Raw genomic sequence first — 22,032 nt, forward strand, 5'->3', positions numbered from 1 at the left:
TACCTTAGCCAATAACGTTCTCCAGTCAACAGGAATAGGAGCTTATTAGCTTATTGCCCATGTAGGTTCCTTCCCCTTTACCTAGGAAACCTAACCCACGTCATTACCAGTAACCAAGGCCATTATTAACATCTGTGATTTTTAATTGGTGAAAGGAGTCACTCTTTTGCTGGAACCTGGGCCTCCTTTATCAGCTTGAGAGACTGCTCCAGCCTTGCTACCCATGAACGAATCCATTCCCTTACATACCAGGCCTGTGATTAAACTTGCCTCTTGCATATCCAAAAACAGATAAGAGAAGCTGCCTTTCTGTGCTCCATTGTATTAATAGAATTTGGCCTGTCTATCACAGTGTTTCCCATCATGCTGCATTCAGAATGAAGTTGGCCAAGGTGCACAAGACAGGGTTGAAAATACAGTTTAGGCTTATAATACTTGGTTAATTTATGGATATACAGTTTATAATACTGTTGCAATTTATAATACCTTTGCATATATTGCTCCAGGCACATTGTGAATTCTTACTATACATATATAGGGCACTTTATAATTATCTTAACCTGGTTTACTTATTATGGTAAAACTAAAATGAAGGGCCTGATACTAGAATTCTATACTACCCCCCATCAATTTCCATAATACTTTAAAGTCATTCAGTGCTGTTTTTGTATGTGAGAAGCCTACTGCCGTCACGTCCCTGGTAACGTCCCTGTTTCCGCAATTTCTAAGCATGTAAACGTTTCCTCAGTGCCACATTAATCCACTGTCACATTTGTATTTCCCGGATAGCATAATCAGAATTACAATAAGTTTGCAGAGTTAGTGATCTATTTTTCTCTTGCCACCTCCCCCACCCCCCGAAAACATTGGCTGTTTGCTAATTGTCCATATTATTCTGTGAACTGGAAGGACTACAGGAGACAGCTGAGCCGATACCAATCCTGTCACTTCATTCATGCATTCGTGCAAGAGAGGATAGCAATTGGGAACAGCAAATCTGTTTGACTTTCCCTCTTCTAATTCAGGTCTGCTGAGGCTAGTTGTATTGCCCTAACCACTTCTTCAGACATGGGAATTGCTTGGTCTGTCCAGTTTAACTATTCATTGGATAAACTAACCAATAGGAATGGAAATCCGATGGTTATTGTCACTCCACGGAAGATTGGGCCCACTATTTCCTATTTTTATGATCCCAGTTGACGTTATAACTGGACAGGACACTCCTAGAATGGAACCCTGGCTCCAATTGCTTTAACTTTAAAGTCCTTAATTCTTATTAAAATTACTTTAAACATTTCAGTTATCTCTGAAAGTTTGCTCCCTACTTTAAATCTAGGTAAATGCAATTGTCTTTTTAACTCTGAGCACTTGGTCCCCTCTTCCTTAAGTTATTGTTGATTTAACTTCAGTTTTCTGAAATCTTCTTTCTGTCACAGTTCGCTGGGTCTCTGGACTGTCCCACTGGATCAGGCTTTCTTGCATATTACTCCATGTACAGCTTTGAGGAGAGCTGCTTTCTAGCTCCTTCCCAGTCTCCAACTTCCTGCAACTGCTGCTAGCTTTCAACTAAAAACTAAGGAACAAAAGAAGCTGTTTGATTTACATTACAGTCCCCTAGTTACTAAGCAATGGTATTTATTCTTCTTGCGTAGCGCTCTCTATCACAATAGAACCTCAGCTGGAATTGAAACTAACCCCCACATAGACAAACACTTTTGTTCAGCATGAAATCTAACTACAACTCTCTTGCAGGCACAGAAACATTAAATGAAACCTACCTAAAACTATACCTTATTTCTAAAGTTTACCCATACAAATGTAAATCCCTTAAAACGACCTTTGGTTTCCTAACACTATATTAAAATATTTTGTGTTGTACCACAAATCTTTCCAGTAGTTCCTTTATATTTGGATTATTTTACTTGTGAATTATGTTCCAAAGCAAAAGTTATGATTACCCAATGTAAGAAACTCACAACTGGTAATCATAGAAATTTCACCATAGCAGAATGTATGCAGATAAAGTTATCTTCAGTATAAAACTGTACAAACACCTATTAAGACAATCTTTGTGTCACAAATACTGCATCATCAGCAATATGAAAAGCAGGTCAGTGATAATTGCACAAGGTATGTTTACGGCAGTAAGATTTTCAATAGCTAACACCATGTAGACATTTTGCTATGTAAAGAAACATAGAAACCCTACAGTGCAGAAGGAGGCCATTCGGCCCATCGAGTCTGCACCGACCACAATCCCACCCAGGCCCTACCCCCACATATTTTTAGCCGCTAATCCCTCTAACCTACACATCACAGGACTCTAAGGGGCAATTTTTTTTTTTTTAACCTGGCCAATCAACCTAACCTGCACATCTTTGGACTGTGGGAGGAAACCGGAGCACCCGGAGGAAACCCACGCAGACACGAGGAGAATGTGCAAACTCCACACAGACAGTGACCCGAGCCGGGAATCGAACCCGGGACCCTGGAGCTGTGAAGCAGCAATGCTAACCACTGTGCTACCGTGCCGCCCTAATTAATGTAGGATTAATATTACCTGTTAATTCCTCTCTAAATGACCAACCAAATTCTATGTTCAGAAATGCAGGAACCATATTCAGTGAATTAACTGGGCATGTGTATAATAATTGGAAATGAATAAATCTCTGTTCTGGCTATGCTGCTATATGATATTGAAACCTGGACCAACAACAATTTGCATTTGTGTAGCATCTAAATTGTGATAAAATGCAGATGAAATATTTTTTAAAATGACACCAAACTACAGGAAGAGATATTAAGGAAGATGACAAAATGTTTCAAAACGAAAAGATTTTAAAGAATGCCTTGAAGGAAGGAAGAGAGGTGGTGACATTTTAGGGGGGAAATGCCAACATTTTGGGCCCAGACAACTAAAGAGTCATATCAATGATGTGAGTTAAAATTGGGGATGCTCAGGAAACCAGAATTAGGGAATTACATAGGATCCAAGACCTAAATAGTCCATTTGGTCCAACTAATAAATGCCGGCATTTGTGCTCCACTCGACCACCTCCCATCTTTGCTAATCTAAATCTATCATCAGAACACCCTTTCTTCTTTATATGCTCATCTAGCTTGCTTTTAAATGCATCAAAAATGTTTGCTTCAAATACTCCCTGTAGTCGTGGGTTCCAAATTCTCACCACATTTTGGATAATGAAATTTTTACCGAGTTCCCTATTGTATTTCTTGATGATTATCTTACATTGATGGCCTCTAGTTATGATCTTTCTACAAATAGAAACATTCTATCTCTATCCACTCTATCAAAATCTTTCATAATTTTATTTAACTATTTTTGTTAATAGATCACTGCTCTTTTTTCAAGAAAACTGGCATTTTTTTGGATGATTTAATGCAAATATCTCACAGGATTGTGTGGAGGAGGTTACGCAGATAGGGAGATCAAAAGAAATAGGAGCAAGAGTAGGTAATACAGCCCATCAAGCCTGTTCCACCATTCAGTAAGATCATGGCGGTCCTGATTGTGGCCTTAACTTTCTTACTTGTCTCCATAACTCTTGACTCCCTTATAGGTCAGAAATTTGTCAAACTGTGGCTTGAATTTAATCAATACTCTCTGGGGAAGAGAATTCCAAAGACTAATGGCCCTCTGAGAGAAGAAATTCCTCCTGATCTCAGTCGTAAATGATTTGTGACTCCTTATTTTTAACTTGTGGCCCCTGAGTTCTGGATTGCCTTACAAGAGGAAATATCCTCTCAACATGTACCCTACTAAGTCCCCTCAGAATCTTGTATATTTCAGTTAGAAAGCCAGGATTAGAAGGATTTGAAAACAATGACATTTTAAAATAGAGTTGTTACTTAACTGGAAGCACATGGGTGATGGATGAATGAGGCTTGGTGAAAATTTGGACATGGGCAGCAGAGTCTTGGATGATCTCAGATTTATGGAGGAAGGTTTAAGCTGGCTAGAAATAGTCAAGTCTAGAGGTAACAAGGGTATGGATGAGAGTTTCAGCAGCAGATGAACTGAGGCAGGGGCGGAGTTGGGCAATGTTATGGTCGTCTTAGTGATGACACCGATGTGTGGTTGTAGGCTCAACTTGAAGTCAAGTCTGACACAGTTTGTGATCAACTGATTCAGCCTCAGACGGTTGCCAGAGAAGAGAATAAATTTGGTGGTTAGGAACATTTGTAGAAGGAATGAAAAACAATGGCTTCAGTCTTCCCATTATTTAGGTGGATAAAATTTCTGCTCATCCAGTGCTGGATGTTGGACGAGTGGTACAACAATTCAGAGACAATGAAGGGGTTGAGACTGGTGTTGATGTAGAAATTGGATGATGGATGTCACCAGCATACATGTGGAAGGTGACATGTTTTTGGTTGATGTTACCAAGAGTCAGCATATATGTGAGAAATAGAAATTATAGATGGTGGGAGATATCAGAGATTACGGTGTGGGGTGAGAAACCACTGCAGGGTGACTCAGATTTTGAGTAGATTCATACAAGTAAAGTCCCACCAAGTTGGACGATGGTGGAGAGGCCTTGGAGGAGGATCAACGGACACGGGGCAAGAAGGATAGTTTATCTTTGTCACAGTCATGTAGAATATCATTTGTGACTTTGATATGCGCCATCTTGGTAATGTGACCGAGGAATTCAAACATGGAGTTCGAGAAAGATTGGCATGGATTTGTGAGATGATAATACATTCACAAGGACTTTAGAGAAGAAAGGGAAGTTGGAATTGAGGCAGTAGTTTGCAAGAACGGGGAATGAGGTTTGTTTGTTTTTTAAGGAGATGGATGAAGACTGCAGACTTGAATGACAGGGGGACAGTACTTGTTAACATATCAGCCAACATGAGAGCCAAGAAATGAAATTGGGTAGCTGGTAGTTTAGGGGGAATAGGGTCGAAAGAGCAGGAGGTGAATCTTGTAGACTTGGTGAACTCGGAGAGGGCATGATGGGAGATAGGAAAGAAAGAAGAAAAAGATACAAGTTTTGACTAGGGCAGAAGGGAATCCTTATAGGAAATTTGGCCTGGTGGGCTAGGGGAAGAAAGGAAAACAGCAAAGGCAGGTGAATGGATAGTCTTAATCTTTGGTAATATAGGAATCCATGGACTTCCTACATATGTTCGAGGTGAGGATAGAGGAGACATGGAATAAGATTTAAGAAGATGATTTACAGTTGAAGAGAAGCAGGTGAATTCCAGGATGATCCTGGGATTTTGAGCAGTTTTGGCAGACACAATCAGAACCTGTTAGTGCTTTGTGGTTCAGCCTGACCTGGTGTAGATTGGCTAAATCAGTTGACTGCCATTTCCATTTGATTCCTTTTAAGCACAAGATCACTTTTAGCATCGAAATGCAGCACGAGATCTACTCTTTAAAACAAAATGACTTTACTAAAACTCCTCCAAAATGTATTTATGTATGTATTTATTTATGTATGCATTTATACATAACACCTGTTTGCACACTACCTGTGAGTGCTGTGAAGTCTGGGTCATAGTGAGATAGTAAGAAGTTTAACAACACCAGGTTAAAGTCCAACAGGTTTATTTGGTAGCAAAAGCCACACAAGCTTTCGAGGCTCTGAGCCCCTTCTTCAGGTGAGTGGGAATTCTGTTCACAAACAGAACTTATAAGACACAGACTCAATTTACATGAATAATGGTTGGAATGCGAATACTTACAACTAATCCAGTCTTTAAGAAACAAAACAATGGGAGTGGAGAGAGCATCAAGACAGGCTAAAAAGATGTGTATTGCCTCCAGACAAGACAGCCAGTGAAACTCTGCAGGTCCACGCAACTGTGGGAGTTACAAATAGTGTGACATAAATTCTGATTCTAGGATCGCATGATAAAGACTCAGGAGGAAAAAAGCAGAAATATTTATGTGAAATAGTGTGACATAAACCCAATATCCCGGTTGAGGCCGTCCTTGTGTGTGCGGAACCTGGCTATCAGTTTCTGCTCCGCGACTCTGCGCTGTCGTGTGTCGCGAAGGCCGCCTTGGAGAACGCTTACCCGAATATCAGAGGCCGAATGCCCGTGACCGCTGAAGTGCTCCCCAACAGGAAGAGAACAGTCTTGCCTGGTGATTGTCGAGCGGTGTTCATTCATCCGTTGTCGCAGCGTCTGCATAGTTTCCCCAATGTACCATGCCTCGGGACATCCTTTCTTGCAGCGTATCAGGTAGACAACGTTGGCCGAGTTGCAAGAGTATGTACCGTGTACCTGGTGGATGGTGTTCTCACGTGAGATGATGGCATCTGTGTCGATGATCCGGCACGTCTTGCAGAGGTTGCTGTGGCAGGGTTGTGTGGTGTCTTGGTCACTGTTCTCCTGAAGGCTGGGTAGTTTGCTGCGGACAATGGTCTGTTTGAGGTTGTGCGGTTGTTTGAAGGCAAGAAGTGGGGGTGTGGGGATGGCCTTGGCGAGATGTTCGTCTTCATCAATGACATGTTGAAGGCTCCGGAGGAGATGCCGTAGCTTCTCCGCTCCGGGGAAGTACTGGACAACGAAGGGTACTCTGTCCACTGTGTCCCGTGTTTGTCTTCTGAGGAGGTCGGTGCGGTTTTTCGCTGTGGCGCGTTGGAACTGTTGATCAATGAGTCTAGCGCCATATCCTGTTCTTATGAGGGCATCTTTCAGCGTCTGGAGGTGTCTGTTGCGATCCTCCTCATCCGAGCAGATCCTGTGTATACGGAGGGCTTGTCCGTAGGGGATGGCTTCTTTAACGTGTTTAGGGTGGAAGCTGGAGAAGTGGAGCATCGTGAGGTTATCCGTGGGCTTGCGGTACAGTGAGGTGCTGAGGTGACCGTCCTTAATGGAGATGCGCGTGTCCAAGAATGCAACCGATTCCGGAGAGTAGTCTATGGTGAGCCTGATGGTGGGATGGAACTTGTTGATGTCATCATAGAGTTGTTTCAGTGATTGTTCACCATGAGTCCAAAGGAAGAAAATGTCATCGATGTATCTAGTGTATAGCACCGGTTGAAGGTCCCGTGCGGTGAAGAAGTCTTGTTCCGCACCGCACCGACCTCCTCAGAAGACAAACACGGGACACAGTGGACAGAGTACCCTTCGTTGTCCAGTACTTCCCCGGAGCGGAGAAGCTACGGCATCTCCTCCGGAGCCTTCAACATGTCATTGATGAAGACGAACATCTCGCCAAGGCCATCCCCACACCCCCACTTCTTGCCTTCAAACAACCGCACAACCTCAAACAGACCATTGTCCGCAGCAAACTACCCAGCCTTCAGGAGAACAGTGACCAAGACACCACACAACCCTGCCACAGCAACCTCTGCAAGACGTGCCGGATCATCGACACAGATGCCATCATCTCACGTGAGAACACCATCCACCAGGTACACGGTACATACTCTTGCAACTCGGCCAACGTTGTCTACCTGATACGCTGCAAGAAAGGATGTCCCGAGGCATGGTACATTGGGGAAACTATGCAGACGCTGCGACAACGGATGAATGAACACCGCTCGACAATCACCAGGCAAGACTGTTCTCTTCCTGTTGGGGAGCACTTCAGCGGTCACGGGCATTCGGCCTCTGATATTCGGGTAAGCGTTCTCCAAGGCGGCCTTCGCGACACACGACAGCGCAGAGTCGCGGAGCAGAAACTGATAGCCAGGTTCCGCACACACAAGGACGGCCTCAACCGGGATATTGGGTTTATGTCACACTATTTCACATAAATATTTCTGCTTTTTTCCTCCTGAGTCTTTATCATGCGATCCTAGAATCAGAATTTATGTCACACTATTTGTAACTCCCACAGTTGCGTGGACCTGCAGAGTTTCACTGGCTGTCTTGTCTGGAGACAATACACATCTTTTTAGCCTGTCTTGATGCTCTCTCCACTCCCATTGTTTTGTTTCTTAAAGACTGGATTAGTTGTAAGTATTCGCATTCCAACCATTATTCATGTAAATTGAGTCTGTGTCTTATAAGTTCTGTTTGTGAACAGAATTCCCACTCACCTGAAGAAGGGGCTCAGAGCCTCGAAAGCTTGTGTGGCTTTTGCTACCAAATAAACCTGTTGGACTTTAACCTGGTGTTGTTAAACTTCTTACTGTGTTTACCCCAGTCCAACGCCGGCATCTCCACATCATAGTGAGATAGCCAGTTTCATACACTCCATCAGATGGGCATCTGAGAGACGAATGTGAAACTTGAACTTGATGATTTTCATTTAGACCATAAGACATAGGAGCGGAAGTAAGGCCATTCGGCCCACCGAGTCCACTCCACCATTCAATCATGGTTGATTTCAACTCCATTTACCCGCTCTCTCCCCATAGCCCTTAATTCCTCGAGAAATCAAGAATTTATCAATTTCTGTCTTGAAGACGCTCAACGTCTCGGCCTCCACAGCCCTCTGTGGCAATGAATTCCACAGACCTACCACTCTCTGGCTGAAGAAATTTCTCCTCATCTCTGTTCTAAAGTGACTCCCTTTTATTCTAAGGCTGTGCCCCTGCGTCCTAGTCTCCCCTGCTAATGGAAACAACTTCCCCACGTCCATCCTATCTAAGCCGTTCATTATCTTGTAAGTCTTCATCAGATCTCCCCTCAACCTCCTAAACTCCAATGAATATAATCCCACGATCCTCAGACGTTCATCGTATGTCAGGCCTACCATTCCTGGGATCATCCGTGTGAATCTCCGCTGGACCCGCTCCAGTGCCAGTATGTCCTTCCTGAGGTGTGGGGCCCAAAATTGCTCACAGTACTCCAAATGGGGCCTAACCAGTGCTTTATAAAGCCTCAGAAGTACATCCCTGCTTTTGTATTCCAAGCCTCTTGAGATAAATGACAACATTACATTTGCTTTCTTAATTATGGACTCAACCTGCAAGTTTACCTTTAGAGAATCCTGGACTAGGACTCCCAAGTCCCTTTGCACTTTAGCATTATGAATTTTGTCACCGTTTAGAAAATAGTCCATGCCTCTATTCTTTTTTCCAAAGTGCACGACCTCGCACTTGCCCACGTTGAATTTCATCAGCCACTTCTTGGACCACTCTCCTAAACTGTCTAAATCTTTCTGCAGCCTCCCCACCTCCTCAATACTACCTGCCCCTCCACCTATCTTTGTATCATCGGCAAACTTGGCCAGAATGCCCCCAGTCCCGTCATCTAGATCGTTAATATATAAAGAGAACAGCTGTGGCCCCAACACTGAACCCTGCGGGACACCACTTGTCACCGGTTGCCATTCTGAGAAAGAACCTTTTATCCCAACTCTCTGCCTTCTGTCTGACAGCCAATCGTCAATCCATGTTAGTACCTTGCCTCAAATACCATGGGCCCTTATTTTACTCAGCAGTCTCCCGTGAGGCACCTTGTCAAAGGCCTTTTGGAAGTCAAAAGGTCAAAGCCATCTCACAGAGGTATGTGGAGCCAAAGTAGGCGTTCACCTTGAGTGCATACAATGTCAGAAGAGGATATTTCTCTCTACAAGTCCCCAAAAGTCTTTGTCCGTTGACCTAGCTTTCAGCTGTGTCATTTTGCATAGTGATTATTTCTATGTCAAGTCCACTGCTTTTTTGAACACCTGCTGAAACTTTGCTGTCAGTTCTCTGATATCCATTGAAGAAAAGGATTTGAGACAAACATAATTTGTTCTATCTTGTCTAACTCCTGAAATCATCTGAATTTCTTTTCCAGTTTGTTTGGATGGAGCCCTTTCTGTCTGACCTGTTGTTGGATTTTTTTCTAGATTTGGGAAGTGCTCAGTAATTTTGTTCTTTAACTGGGAGGACCACAAGCCCAGTTTCAACTTGAACACATTCACTGCACTGATCATGTGTGACAAGTCTCTATCCCTCCCCTGCAGTTCATGGTTCAGCTCATTCAATTTTGCACTTGTTGGTAAGAAGCGCCAAGTCTAGCAAACACACATCTGACAGCTCGCTGTACACCTCATTTCTTGATTTAAGAAAGATGACAATTTCAGGAAGCAGATCTAAAACTCTCTGGGGGACTTTTCCTCAACTTAACCACCTCAGACCTGCATGAAGGATTAGCTCAACGTAGGTGGCATCAAGCTCATCGAGTAATGATTTGAACAAGTGATGTTGCAGAACTCGAGCACAAGAGTTGACGATCTTCACAACAACAGCCATTACATGAAAAAAGTCAATAATCTTGCTTGCCAGCGCTTGTTGCTGGATAACACAGTGGTAATCGACAAAGGAAGGGGAATTCAGGATCATTTCTGCGAAGTGCTACAAAACCTGTGTTGACACCCAGCACTGATGGTGCATCATCAGTTGTAATTGATATCAGTTTCTTGATCGGAATGTTTTTCTCAGTTGAATACTGTTTAAGTTGGTTGTAGACATAGTCAAGAGTGAGCAAGAGAGTGAGGAAGTCCTTCTTTGTTGTTGCATCTTTGTTTTCTGGGCCAAATGCATCATATCTACTGACTCATCAAACTGCAGTGAGAAAACATTCACAGACTGATCAGTCTTGGTGTATTTGCTGAGACCCATCCTCAGACAACAATTCCACCTTTCTGGTTACTTTAGGCTCTTGTTGGCTGTCATAATTTTACCTTTGTTTTTAAAATCTTTGAACAAGCAACCCATCACAGCCTCCTTGATAATTTAGCCTTCAGTGACCTGTTTCTTATGTTTTGCCAGCAGATAGCTAATATGAAAAGATGCATTTTTGTTAGCCTTGCCTTTCGCCACAGGTTTTGAAAAGAGTGACTGCTGAACTTTCAACATTCCCTTTAACTCCCCAACTTACCTTATCTGAATGACGCTGTTTAAAGGAAATTTTCTTGAAATTTACTCAAGGCTTTTATTCTGTTGACAGAATTGCCTTTGACATTGCCTTTGACATTCGTAAAAAGAAATTCACTTTCCTGATCTTGGTGTAAATGGTAGGTCCTTTTCCCTCTTGGAGGTCTCTGGCTCCTTGCTCATCATTTTGTCTTCACCCAGTTTAGTCCACGATTCGGCAGTCAGTGAGCTGAATCGCTCGTCATCACGGAAAGCCAGAGTCTCACGCGTTTTTGGCAGCAGTTCGGTCGCCAATGACAATCAACTTTGAGACTCCAGGGCTCCTGTCAACTATTTGGAGACTGCTGCCTTAGACCTAAGACTATATGGCATGGGGGTGAGGGCTATACTGAGGAAATGGGAAAGGCCTAGTGTGTGCAGTGATTTTAATGGGGCCTAGAGCCCTGAAAGTGGAAGCGAGTGTGCAGTTGAGCAGATCAGTAGCAATAGAAATATCAAGGTGAATGGGTGGCTAAAGACTAGACGGTTGTGAGAGTTGTGAAATTTTTTTCAGGACAGATGCAGAGTGAATGGGCTTCAGTCATAGAAGGTAGATGTGGGTGGACATTCAAGGAATTGACCAGAGATGGTCTTATCTGCGATTAATACAATGGGAATAGTGAAGCTGTAGGGAGGATTAAAGGTAGACAGGAGAGTAATGAACACACGAGGCGAGAGATAATGATAAATTGAAATGGTGATTGAAATCACTGAGGATGAGAAGCTGCTGAGCACAGAGGTCAGGTTTCTGTCAAGGCCATGATAATGCAATTATCCATTGGATGGCAAAGTTCTTGTTCACAAGTGGACAGATATTCTGCAGAGAGATGCTGAAAGGGGTGATGATAGCTGATCACTGGCAGAGTTCACAAGATGGACACTGGGATGAACAAGTTTGACACAGAGCAGATTAGCAAGATCAGTTTCCAGAAGCTTTATGAGGCAGAAGGTTTAGCAAGAAAGTAGAATGGAACGATTGAGGTTGTCACTTGTAACGAAGCAATGATGAGCTCTTTGATGCATTCTATAGGGGATGCCAAGAAAGAAACTGTGGACTTATTTAAGAGGCAGTCAAACCTTAGACAGGCAGCTGGAGTAGGAAGGTTAAGGAGTATTGAAGGAAGTGCTGGAAGAACAGTACCAAAGAGGGGAGAGCTAAAAGGGGGGGGCATGACAAGAGGAGAAATGGGTCTTGGATTGGGGAGGGGGGGTAAAGAGAAACATGGAACAGGTTGTAAATTAATGTGATGGGCTTGGGTCAGGAACAATAACCAAAATCCACACACAAATGGACACCGGCAAAACTTAAATTACATAGATAAAAGCAAAATACTGCGGATGCTGGAATCTGAAATAAAAACAGAAAAAGCTGGAAAATCTCAGCAGGTCTGACAGCCTCTGTGGGGAGAGAATGGGGCCAATGTTTCGAGTCTAGGTGAGAATACCTCACAGATGCTGTCTGGCCTGCTGAGATTTTTCAGCTTTTTCTGGCCTGGCTGCATAGCATTTATTAGGATACACATATCCTATATATGCCTCAAGCAGGCATGACAAAGTTTCAATGCTTTTAATTCTCATTGTCTTCAGTGAATTTTGAGTGTTAAATGGAAGGTAAAATTCCAGACTTCGAAGTACTTGATACTAAATTGCCAAGTCAGCTAACACTTCACACAAAGGTGGCTTGATCATCTATTTCTGGTGTAGGTTGTCATGTTCAAAGAGTCTCTTGTGTGAACAACTTGCAGATGCTGAAAGGCTACTGTGACAATCTATTGAGTTTAAAAAAATGTTTGCAAGAAGATTTGAAAACCTTTAACTTTGATACTGGGAAAGTGTGTGAACAACAGGCTACATTGAAGGATTACATTGCATCAGGGTGCTAAAGAGCTTGAAGAGAGAGAAAAATAAGAGTTTCAAGGATCAATACTTACACGGGCTTTATTGCCTGACACTCTGATTTATACCTGAACCACTTATGGCACAAACAATTATTGTATCCTTATGCCACTAACATTGCAGAATGGGAAAGTAACTAAAATACCTTGATTTCGCAGTCAGTATCTATTGAGACAGGAAGTTGACAGAAACTAGCATAAAATTGAAAAGCAGAGAAGTTGGCTCAAACTTGTATAGAACCTTGGTTAGGCCAGACCTGAAGTTCTGGTCTCCATATATGTGGGGTGGCACAGTAATTAGCACTGCTGCCTCACAGCACCAGGGACTTGGGTTTGATCCCAGCCTTGGGTGACTGTTTGGAATTTGTGCGTTCTCCCCGTGTCTGCATGAGGTTTCCTCTGGGTACTCCGGTTTCCTCCCATAGTTCAAAGATGTGCAGGTTAAGTGGATTGACCATGTTAAATTGCCCCATAGTGTCCCAAAATGTGTAGGTTAGGGGGATTGGTGGGGTAAATGTGTGGGTTACGGGAATGGGGTAAGATGCTCTGTAGGAGAGTTGGTGCAGTCCTGATGGGCTCCTTCTGCACTGTGGGGACATAGAGACTGTAGAAGATGTGAAAAGAATTTGCTAGGATGCTACCAAAACTGAGAATTTATACCCATCAGGAAAGATTGAACAAGTTGGTATTTAATCTAGAAAAGAGAAGATAGAGACATGTTCTGATCAAGGTATTTAAGATTATAAGACCATAAGAAATAGTAACAGGAATAGGTCATTCGGCCCCTCCACCATATGAAAGGGTTTAACAGAGTATATGTAAAGAAGATGTTCTCACTTGAGAAGATCAGAAATGGGGGCCACCAGTCACCAATAAAACCAATAGGAAATTTAGGAGAAACTTTTTTGCCCAGAGAGTGGTTAGAATATGAAATCTGCGACCATGAGGACTAGCTGAAACCAACAACATTTGTGGAGAAATTGCATAACCATGAGGAAAAAAGGAATGGAAGGATATATTGATGGTGTTAGATGAAGAAGAGTGGGAGGTAGCTTGCTTGGAGCATGGATCTTTGGGCCGAATGTCCTGTTTCTAGTTTGCAAATACTATGTAATACAATGTAAATGCTATAGCTCGATAAGCCCATAATCTTCACTAATTTAAAATATAATTCATTTTTTACAGTTTGCTGGTGGCATTTATTGCAGATTGGAATCCCAGCTTAAAGCCTGTTCACCAACAACTTCTCGTCCGAATAATTCATCACAAAATACAAGGTAAATCGGTTTAAGTAAAGAATTCACATAGTACAGTTATTGTCTAAAAACCTTTTTAACTGTGGTCTTCAAATGATCCAATTTAGAAACTGAGGAACAATACTCATTGCTTTGAATGTTTAAAAGTAAATATGTATTGCATGTTAAATTTCTACATTCAGTTTCATATATCGTGGCCTACATTAATTCTATTTTAATTATACGTACAGTCTCATTCTAAGGGGGCAATCTTACTGGTTTGTCATGCCAGAAGGATCGTGAGAGAGGCAAAAAACTAGGTTAGTGTCCAGGTTTCTCACCTCTCATGATACCAGCACTGGATTGCCAGCGTGATCAGCGTCACACCCTGATTTTAATTATTTAATCCAAATTTAAATATTATTGGTGAGCCCAGGATGGGATTGTCCAGGCTCACTTGCCTTAACAGCCTCAATGTAGGTCCTCACTGGCGTGGATCACGGAAGCTCCCCAGCATCGGGGACCAAACATGATGGTCTCGCCAGTGGGACTGGAGGCCATTGAGGCCCCCCAAGTGATTGGAGACAAAGGGGACAGTGCCAGTCTGGCACCTGGCACTGCCTATTGGGCATGGGGCAGGGCCTGAGGGGAGGATGTGGGGCCTAACTGGAGGGGGTAGGGCCTGAAAAGAAGACTGTGCGTGGGGAGCTGCGCACTCTGCAATCAAATATCATTGAGGCGACGATTGACTGGAGTGGGGGTGAGGGGAGAGGTGGCAGTCAGGCGAGGGGGGGGTGGTGAAAGGGGTGCAATCGGGGTGGTGAAGGATTGAGATATATCTCAGTGCACTGACTGTGTACAATTTACACAGTGCACTGGGAGATCATGCGCAATGGCACCCTTTCAGTCAGCAGCCGGTTTCCCAGTGTGAATAGACTCCGTCCACTCCCCCTACTGGCGCAAGTTACACTTTGCCTAATTTTTTTTCTAAGTAGCATAAGATTTTAATATTTTTATCGCCGAAAAAATGGGCATGGTTCTCTCCCGTTTTCATGCTCATTTAACTTGAAATGTTTTTGGTAAGATCGCCGCCACCCACCCCGCCCCCCCCTCCCCAGCCAAGTCTTTTATATATATATATATATGTATGTATGTATGTATGTATGTGTGTGTGTGTGTGTGTGTGTGTGTGTGTGTGTGTGTGTGTATATATATAATGGGTGGATTAGCACAATGTTCTTTCTACTAAAATGTAATTTTAAAAACAGTCTTGACTGCACAGTAGCTTATTCTTCTGCTGACTATAAGGCTCCATCTTCCACACTATCTAATTTGGGAAAGAGGCTTTTGTTAGTGGCTATTTTAAGTGTGCGTGCATGCAAATTTACCTTATGTCATTGTCTCAGTAGTAAACAGCAAGGTCATTTACCTAGATTTTAAAACACAATTAGGCCATTTAATTCAACAAGCTGCACCTACCCTTTTGAACCTTTCCATAATTTTTTTAATTTCCATCAGAGCATTTTATGCCTTCATTTTCTAAAGAGAGTCCCAATCTGATCAGTCTTTCCTGTTATTGGCATCCTAAGATTTTATATAGATAATCTTCAAGTTTAGTCTCGATGATAAATTCCCTATTTAACATTGGAACTTAAGACTAATTGTTTTCTAGTTGCTCTTGTCTGTGTTGTCTGTTGAATAAGAGTGCAGTTTCATCATTTACAAACAACTGTTGTACCTCCAGTCTAAAACTCCTCCATTATTCTAGGTATCATCTGTTGGGAATTTACTTTATTTTGACTTTATATAATATATTCGACTATAACTCTGTTTAGGATCGGCATGTCGCTCATGTCTTTCCTAGTGAATACTTGAAAGAAGTTATCATTCAGAATATATTCACTGTTTTCTACTTGTGCTTTATTTTGATTTGATTTAATTTATTATTGTCACATGTATTAGAATACACTGAAAAGTATTGTTTCTTGCGTGCTATGCAGGCAAAACATACGTACATAGAGAAGGAAAAGAGAGAGTGCAGAATGTAGTGTTACAGTCATAGCTAGGGTGTAGAGAAAGATCAACTTAATGCGAGGTAGGTCCATTCAAAAGTCTGATGGCAGTAGGGATGAAGCTGTTCTTGAGTCAGTTGGTACATGTTCTCAGACTTCTGTATCTTTTTCCCGACGGAAGAAGGTGGAAGAGAATATGTCTGGGGTGCATGGTCCTTAATTATGCTGGGTGCTTTTCCGAGGAAGCAGGAAGCGTAGACAGAGTCGATGGATGGCAGGCTGGTTTGAGTGATGGATTGGGCTTCGTTCACGACCTTTTGTAGTTTCTTGCGGTCTTAGACGGAGCAGGAGCCATTCCAAGCTGTGATACAATCAGAAAGAATGCTTCTATGGTGCATCTGTAAAAGTAGGTGAGAGTCTTAGTGGACATGCCAAATTTCCTTAGCCTCCTGAGAAAATAGAGGTGTTGTTGGGCTTTCTTAGCTAGAGCGTCAGTATGGAGAGACCAGGACAGGTGATCTGGACACCTAAGAACTTGATGCTCTCGACCATTCCTACTTCATCTCCATTTATGTAGACAGGGTGTTATGGTTCAGGTTTTTATGAAGCCCGTCTGAATCATAAGTTTTGCATCTTGAATTTGGCTCGGAGAAGCATGAGATGTTCGCTCCAGGTATAATTCAAGTGATCCACTAGGGAGCTTTTATCAAACAAAGTTTATTTAAGAATATAGTTAACATGTACAGTAAGAAAATTAGCAAGAACTTTTATCAGTTACAAAACAACCACTCTAATGTATAACCCTTAATTAATATCTCTAATGTGTTCCAATTAAAACCAAAACCCATAGACAACAAAAAATCCTTTTCACAGGTTTAACACAGCACAGATTAATGCTCACTTGATACTGGGATCGAGGCCATTAGTTGAATTCTGCAGTCTAATGCTTTTCAGACTCTGAACAGTCAGAAGACAAGACAGCTTTCCAAAGCACCAGAGTCTCTGGTCCAGCTCCCAACAATAGATTTTCTACTCCAGGAAGGCTTTCAGCTAAACAGCAGAATTTCCCAAAACCAGGGAGAGAGAGAAGAGATGCTGTTTTCAGTATGATGTCCACTCCTTTCTAAACTCAACTCAAACCTGCAGCTCAGAACCGAAACTGAAAACAATCTGTCACCTGACCTGCCTACAGATTTTTCTCCTCCCAACAATGACATCACCTAACGCTATGAGCATGAAACCACTGAAGCTGTGAGCTGCAGAAATCATTTTTTTAAAAAACCTTTCTTAAAGGGACATCTAATGTCACAAAGGGCATGCCCGCCACTACACTTCCTGAAGTTGATGACTATCTCCTTCGTTTTGTTGACACCTAGGGAGAGATTATTGTCACCACACCAGTTCACCAGATTCTCCATCTCTTTCCTGTACTCTGTCTCGTTATTGTTTGAGATCCAATCCACAATGGTTGTGTCATCAGCAAACTTGAAAATCGAGTTGGAGGGGAATTTGGCCGCACAGTCAAAGATGTATAAGGAGTATAGCAAGGGGCTGAGGACACGACCTTGAAGGGCACCGGTGTTTAGGATGATCATGGAGGAGGTGTTGCTGCCTATCCTTACTGATTGCGGTCTGTGGGTTAGAAAGTTCTGGATCCAGTTGCAGTGGGAGGAGCCAAGCCTCAGGCCACAGAGTTTGGAGATGAGATTTACTACTTGTTTGAATCTTTTGTTTGTTCATAATTTTAAAAAAAGGAAATGATGCACATTAATTAATCAAGGCATCTAAATAAGCAGTAATAGGTTTGAAAATGATGTCAAATCCATTAAAAAATAATTCAGCAGAGCACAAATCGTGCACTTGCTGTGAACATAACTTAATTCATTCCCATCTTTGACATTGACAGCTACAGTGAAAGCTTCCGTGTAAACTATCTGGAAGTTTTACTATCTTGAGTTTATCTTTCATGGTGAAGGTAGTGATGGGACCAGTCACCACTCTCCATCCCTCTTGTTTTTGGGACTTAAGGATTAAAACTAAGCTTTTCTGATCCACCAAAACTCTTTCTGTAGCTCCTATAAACTTCTTCGTCACTGAAGCCATTGCATAAAAACCTAACACTGTTAAATTCTGTTAGAGACAGTGAAGTGAAAAGCCTACACGAATTCTCTTACACATGCAACAAGTCTCCCCAGTGAACCATCTGTCAGTATTGAGCAGAGACTGACTGAGTCGCTAGTAGAGGCAGGAAACAAAAGGAAGAATGTGGCTTTATTGTTGTGCAAGGGCACGATACATGAATGTAAGATGAAGTGGCAGTGAAAAAAAACATGTTGTTTTCTGTGTGAAGGCACTTAAATGAGTCTTGATTCACCAATTCTTGGTCACAGATTACTTTAGAGTCTAAATTGACAATCCAATCTGTTCACTGGTAATCTTGAGGAATTTTTCAATAATGCAAGACAATTCAGCAGCTTAATGTACAGAGTGCATCTTGAAATCATTCTGCAATTTGATGAAGCCCAATATAGTGAACAGAATATCAGCATAATGTGTGTCCAAATCCAAGTCTGTAATCTACTTAATTCTTAGTATTAGTTCTGGAGAATTGAGTTGATAGGAGAAGCATGCAGCTACTGATGCAGTTGTTCATGTTTCATTGGAAGCCACTGAAAATACATTTGATGTTTAAAAACCCAGCCATTAGAATCAAAATTGTATAACTAAGTACTGTCTGGCCCAGTCTTGCCGCACAGAAGTTTACATGCCAACCGAGCATGGAAGTAATACATAGCCTGGATCGAACTTTCATTTTATTTTAATTTTCCTTGTATACCACGACATCCTCTATTTAGAAAATGTCTTTATTTTCCTTCAGAGCATGTTTCATAGGCTGTCAACCTTTAAAACAACACTACTTAGCCTTTGACATGGGATAGAAAAAATATATGCCTACCATGAAATTGTTCATATATTTCCTGTTTGGATTGTTTTTAATATTTTTAATAAATCTGTTGTGAAATATCTTTAAGCCACAAACTTTTTTTTACTAAAATGATAATGTTAACAGACAATCATGATGGAGGCAAAATGTTAGGCTTCAAGTCTGCATCAAAAGTACAAAAATTATTTTAATTGTGGGAACTTGGTACCCGTATTCAAACTGTAATATAAATGTGATATTTCTGTCTTTCCTCTCTCCTCCTGGTATGGCTAATGTTAGTTACATTGCTAACCCATCTTCCCTGAAGACTTTTTTACTGGGTAAATGGAAGTTGGACCTCATCATTGTCAGTGCCAATGCTTTAGATAACTTGGCTGCACTCCCAAAGATGTTGACTCCTTCCTGACTAGTCAACATGCAGTTTCTCTTTCCTCCTCCATAATGCTACAAATGGAGGATCACTTGCAAGGACAGGAGTATGGATAAGCATTGTATCAGATGCATGGATTAAAGAAAAAAGATCCTCCAACTCTGGCTTCATATGCAGTCCCCTTTTCCGTCACCCCAACATTGACAGTGCCCTCTCTGAATCGCTCCTCCTTTTAGACACTGCTTAAACCTACTTCTTTAACTAAGCTTATCACCTGGTGTCATTTTGCTTTCTTTGGCTTGTCATTTTTTTTTGTCTGGCAACACACTTGGAAGCTCCTTGTGACATTTGACTGTGTTGAAAGCAATGTATAAATGCAATTTGAGTTCTTGACTTTTATTGGATAGTGTTTTAAATAACTAGAAATCTTATTCGTAGATATTATAAATAATGAGATAAGCAACCTTTTATACTTGAAGCAGAGGAAGTTCTTCAATATTTTAGTCCTGAATTTTTTAGTACAAAAAGTCAGGCCAGATATCCGGGTTAACTTTTCTTAAAAGAAAGGGAAGTTCAAGGTTGTCACTCTGCATCATATTCAAGCATACGCCCTGGAGCTTGAATTTTTAAATTAGTGTTTTGTTATTGCTGGTGGTCAGAGTGACAGATTCAGACTTGGCTGGTGAAATTTTTTCTCAATGTATATTTTCACAGCAAATTCCTGATCAAATTTATTGAGGTTTCATATTCTTGAGTAAATATTAATCTTCACAGGTACCTCCTTTCAGCCTTGGATTTCCTGTGAATGTGCTCATGAAAACACTTGTTGGTTAAAGTAGGTTACCTATGCTCATCAAAATACCCAAAATGCTGAAGAAGTGATCAACAGATTCTCGGTTTTGTGTTTTTCTCGTCAACTGAGAAATCTTAGTTAGTGCCAAAGGAGAACTTATAATTTTTTATGCACCCATTTTCAAACTACTTTGGAAATCATCTCTTTATTGGCTTTGTACTTTGTGCTTTTCAGTGTTGTCTCGCCTTTATAAGACAGCATATAAGTAACAACGGTGAAGTACAATCCTGATTCAATCTAAAGAGTGCTTTGAAGAATCATAACCATGTAACAAATGGAGTGAATTTGTTTTATTCTCTTGAACCTAGGTCCAAGGCCCGCTTTTCACAGATGCGCCCAACATAGTGGATTCCACGGACAAAAGAGGCTGATCTTTTGCTTGATAAATACCAAACTGTACCATAATTTAAATCTGCATGTTTAATTGCATCATTAAATATCTAATCACATACAATTAGCAAATGGTTTTCATGATTTTACAGTGGTATATATTTGAACTATAACAGATAAAAGATGGTGACACCATGAATGATTCAATTTAAACTGTTAACTGTACTGCATCCATCAGTATTCGGATTCATTAATTGCATTTATGCTATGCGTTTGAACCTTTTTCCACTTAACTTTTCAATGTGGCTTTTCTGGTTCTCCAAAACTACAGTGGGTACCGAGAGCTACAAGTAATTCTCCAAATGTTATTCAATGTTAAAAGCTTTAACTTGCAAAATTTTGAAGTTTAGGTTGCTGGACAACTAATCCTGAAATGAAAAATCTTCATTTAATAAAAACTGGTTGGCAGCCATCTTGTATTTGGGGAAGTGGGTGTTCTGTATGTTTATAACTATTTGAAGTTCTTGTTGCTTTGTAGTATTGTTTCAGATGGTCTTTGAAATAATGTGGTGCAAACCCTTATTTATAGATGAATTGTTTTCACCTTTTGTTTTTACCTTCCATTTTAGTTTCCGAAATCTAAATATTAGTACTTTAAAATTCTTTGGAATTAAATTTTGTACTGTAATTTCTGAAATAAGTTTATGGGGATTTTAAAAGCCATTTCTGGCATTCTGCACTGAATTGATATAGTGAAATAGTTTATATAATGTAATAGGGACTATATCCCTTTTAAAAGATCCCAGTAGAATAGCTATTTAGGAAAATAAGTCCTAAACATTCTTTGTTTATTCCCATTTTTCACGAGTTGCAAAATAAATACATTGAGGAAAATAAATGTATAGGAAAATCTACTGTCTTCATTTATTCTACTGAAATTGTGAAATGAAGGCTCAGAGTCTGAGAATACTGGAGATGTTTGAGCTATTGTCTACTCTCTTGCCAAAGAAAGGGGTTGATCTCACACATTTATTGTGTTAACATATGAAACTCCGTTCAACCTTCATGTACATATTTGCACACTATCTAAATGATTGACAGTGAAGAGCAACTTCCTCAATGAAATACCTAGTAAGCTGTACGGTACTTTGCTAAGTTAATTTCTTAAAATGCCATATTCCTGAAAAGCCAAGAAACCAACAACCTTTCATTGCTTATGACCATCTAACTGTTTGATTTGAATAGCTATATTTGCCTTGATAAGCAATCAAGGTAATTTTGAATGGTTATGTTCAACACCTCATAAATGTCAGTTTTGATAAGCTGTATGTTTTCTTCATTCTCTCATAACTGAGTCAACAACAATTATTTTGTTTAGTAATTTCTAAAAGTGAACTATTTGGGTGATCTTCACCCAAATAGAGATATGTTCCACCATCATTGTAAGGTTGATTATACATGCAACTGCTGTACAGCCTAATAGGCATCCAAAGTGACATGAAAATTTGCAGTGACATTAAAGCTTATTTTGATTCTCAGACATCATGTAATCTAT

The 22,032-nt window shown here is 41.0% G+C and overlaps 1 protein-coding gene across 9 annotated transcripts in view; it reads left to right on the forward strand.

Moving 5' to 3' along the window:
• The window catches only part of sanbr (SANT and BTB domain regulator of CSR), a 149,080-nt gene extending 127,062 nt beyond the window's left edge, over positions 1-22,018 (forward strand). For 5 of the 9 annotated variants that reach the window (XM_078229908.1, XM_078229912.1, XM_078229909.1 and 2 more), the window contains 2 exons: positions 13,919-14,010; positions 20,456-22,016. In XM_078229908.1, the coding sequence (XP_078086034.1) occupies positions 13,919-14,010; positions 20,456-20,492 (129 nt within the window). In that variant the 3' untranslated portion in view covers positions 20,493-22,016. Of the gene's footprint in view, positions 1-13,918; positions 14,011-20,455 lie in introns of all 9 variants that reach the window. The other 4 variants (XM_078229914.1, XM_078229910.1, XM_078229911.1 and 1 more) reach the window with 1 other exon arrangement.
• The last annotated feature ends 14 nt before the right edge of the window (positions 22,019-22,032 follow it).

This window comes from Mustelus asterias, chromosome 15, assembly GCF_964213995.1.
Source record: "Mustelus asterias chromosome 15, sMusAst1.hap1.1, whole genome shotgun sequence".
In the NCBI taxonomy this organism is placed as follows: domain Eukaryota; kingdom Metazoa; phylum Chordata; class Chondrichthyes; order Carcharhiniformes; family Triakidae; genus Mustelus; species Mustelus asterias.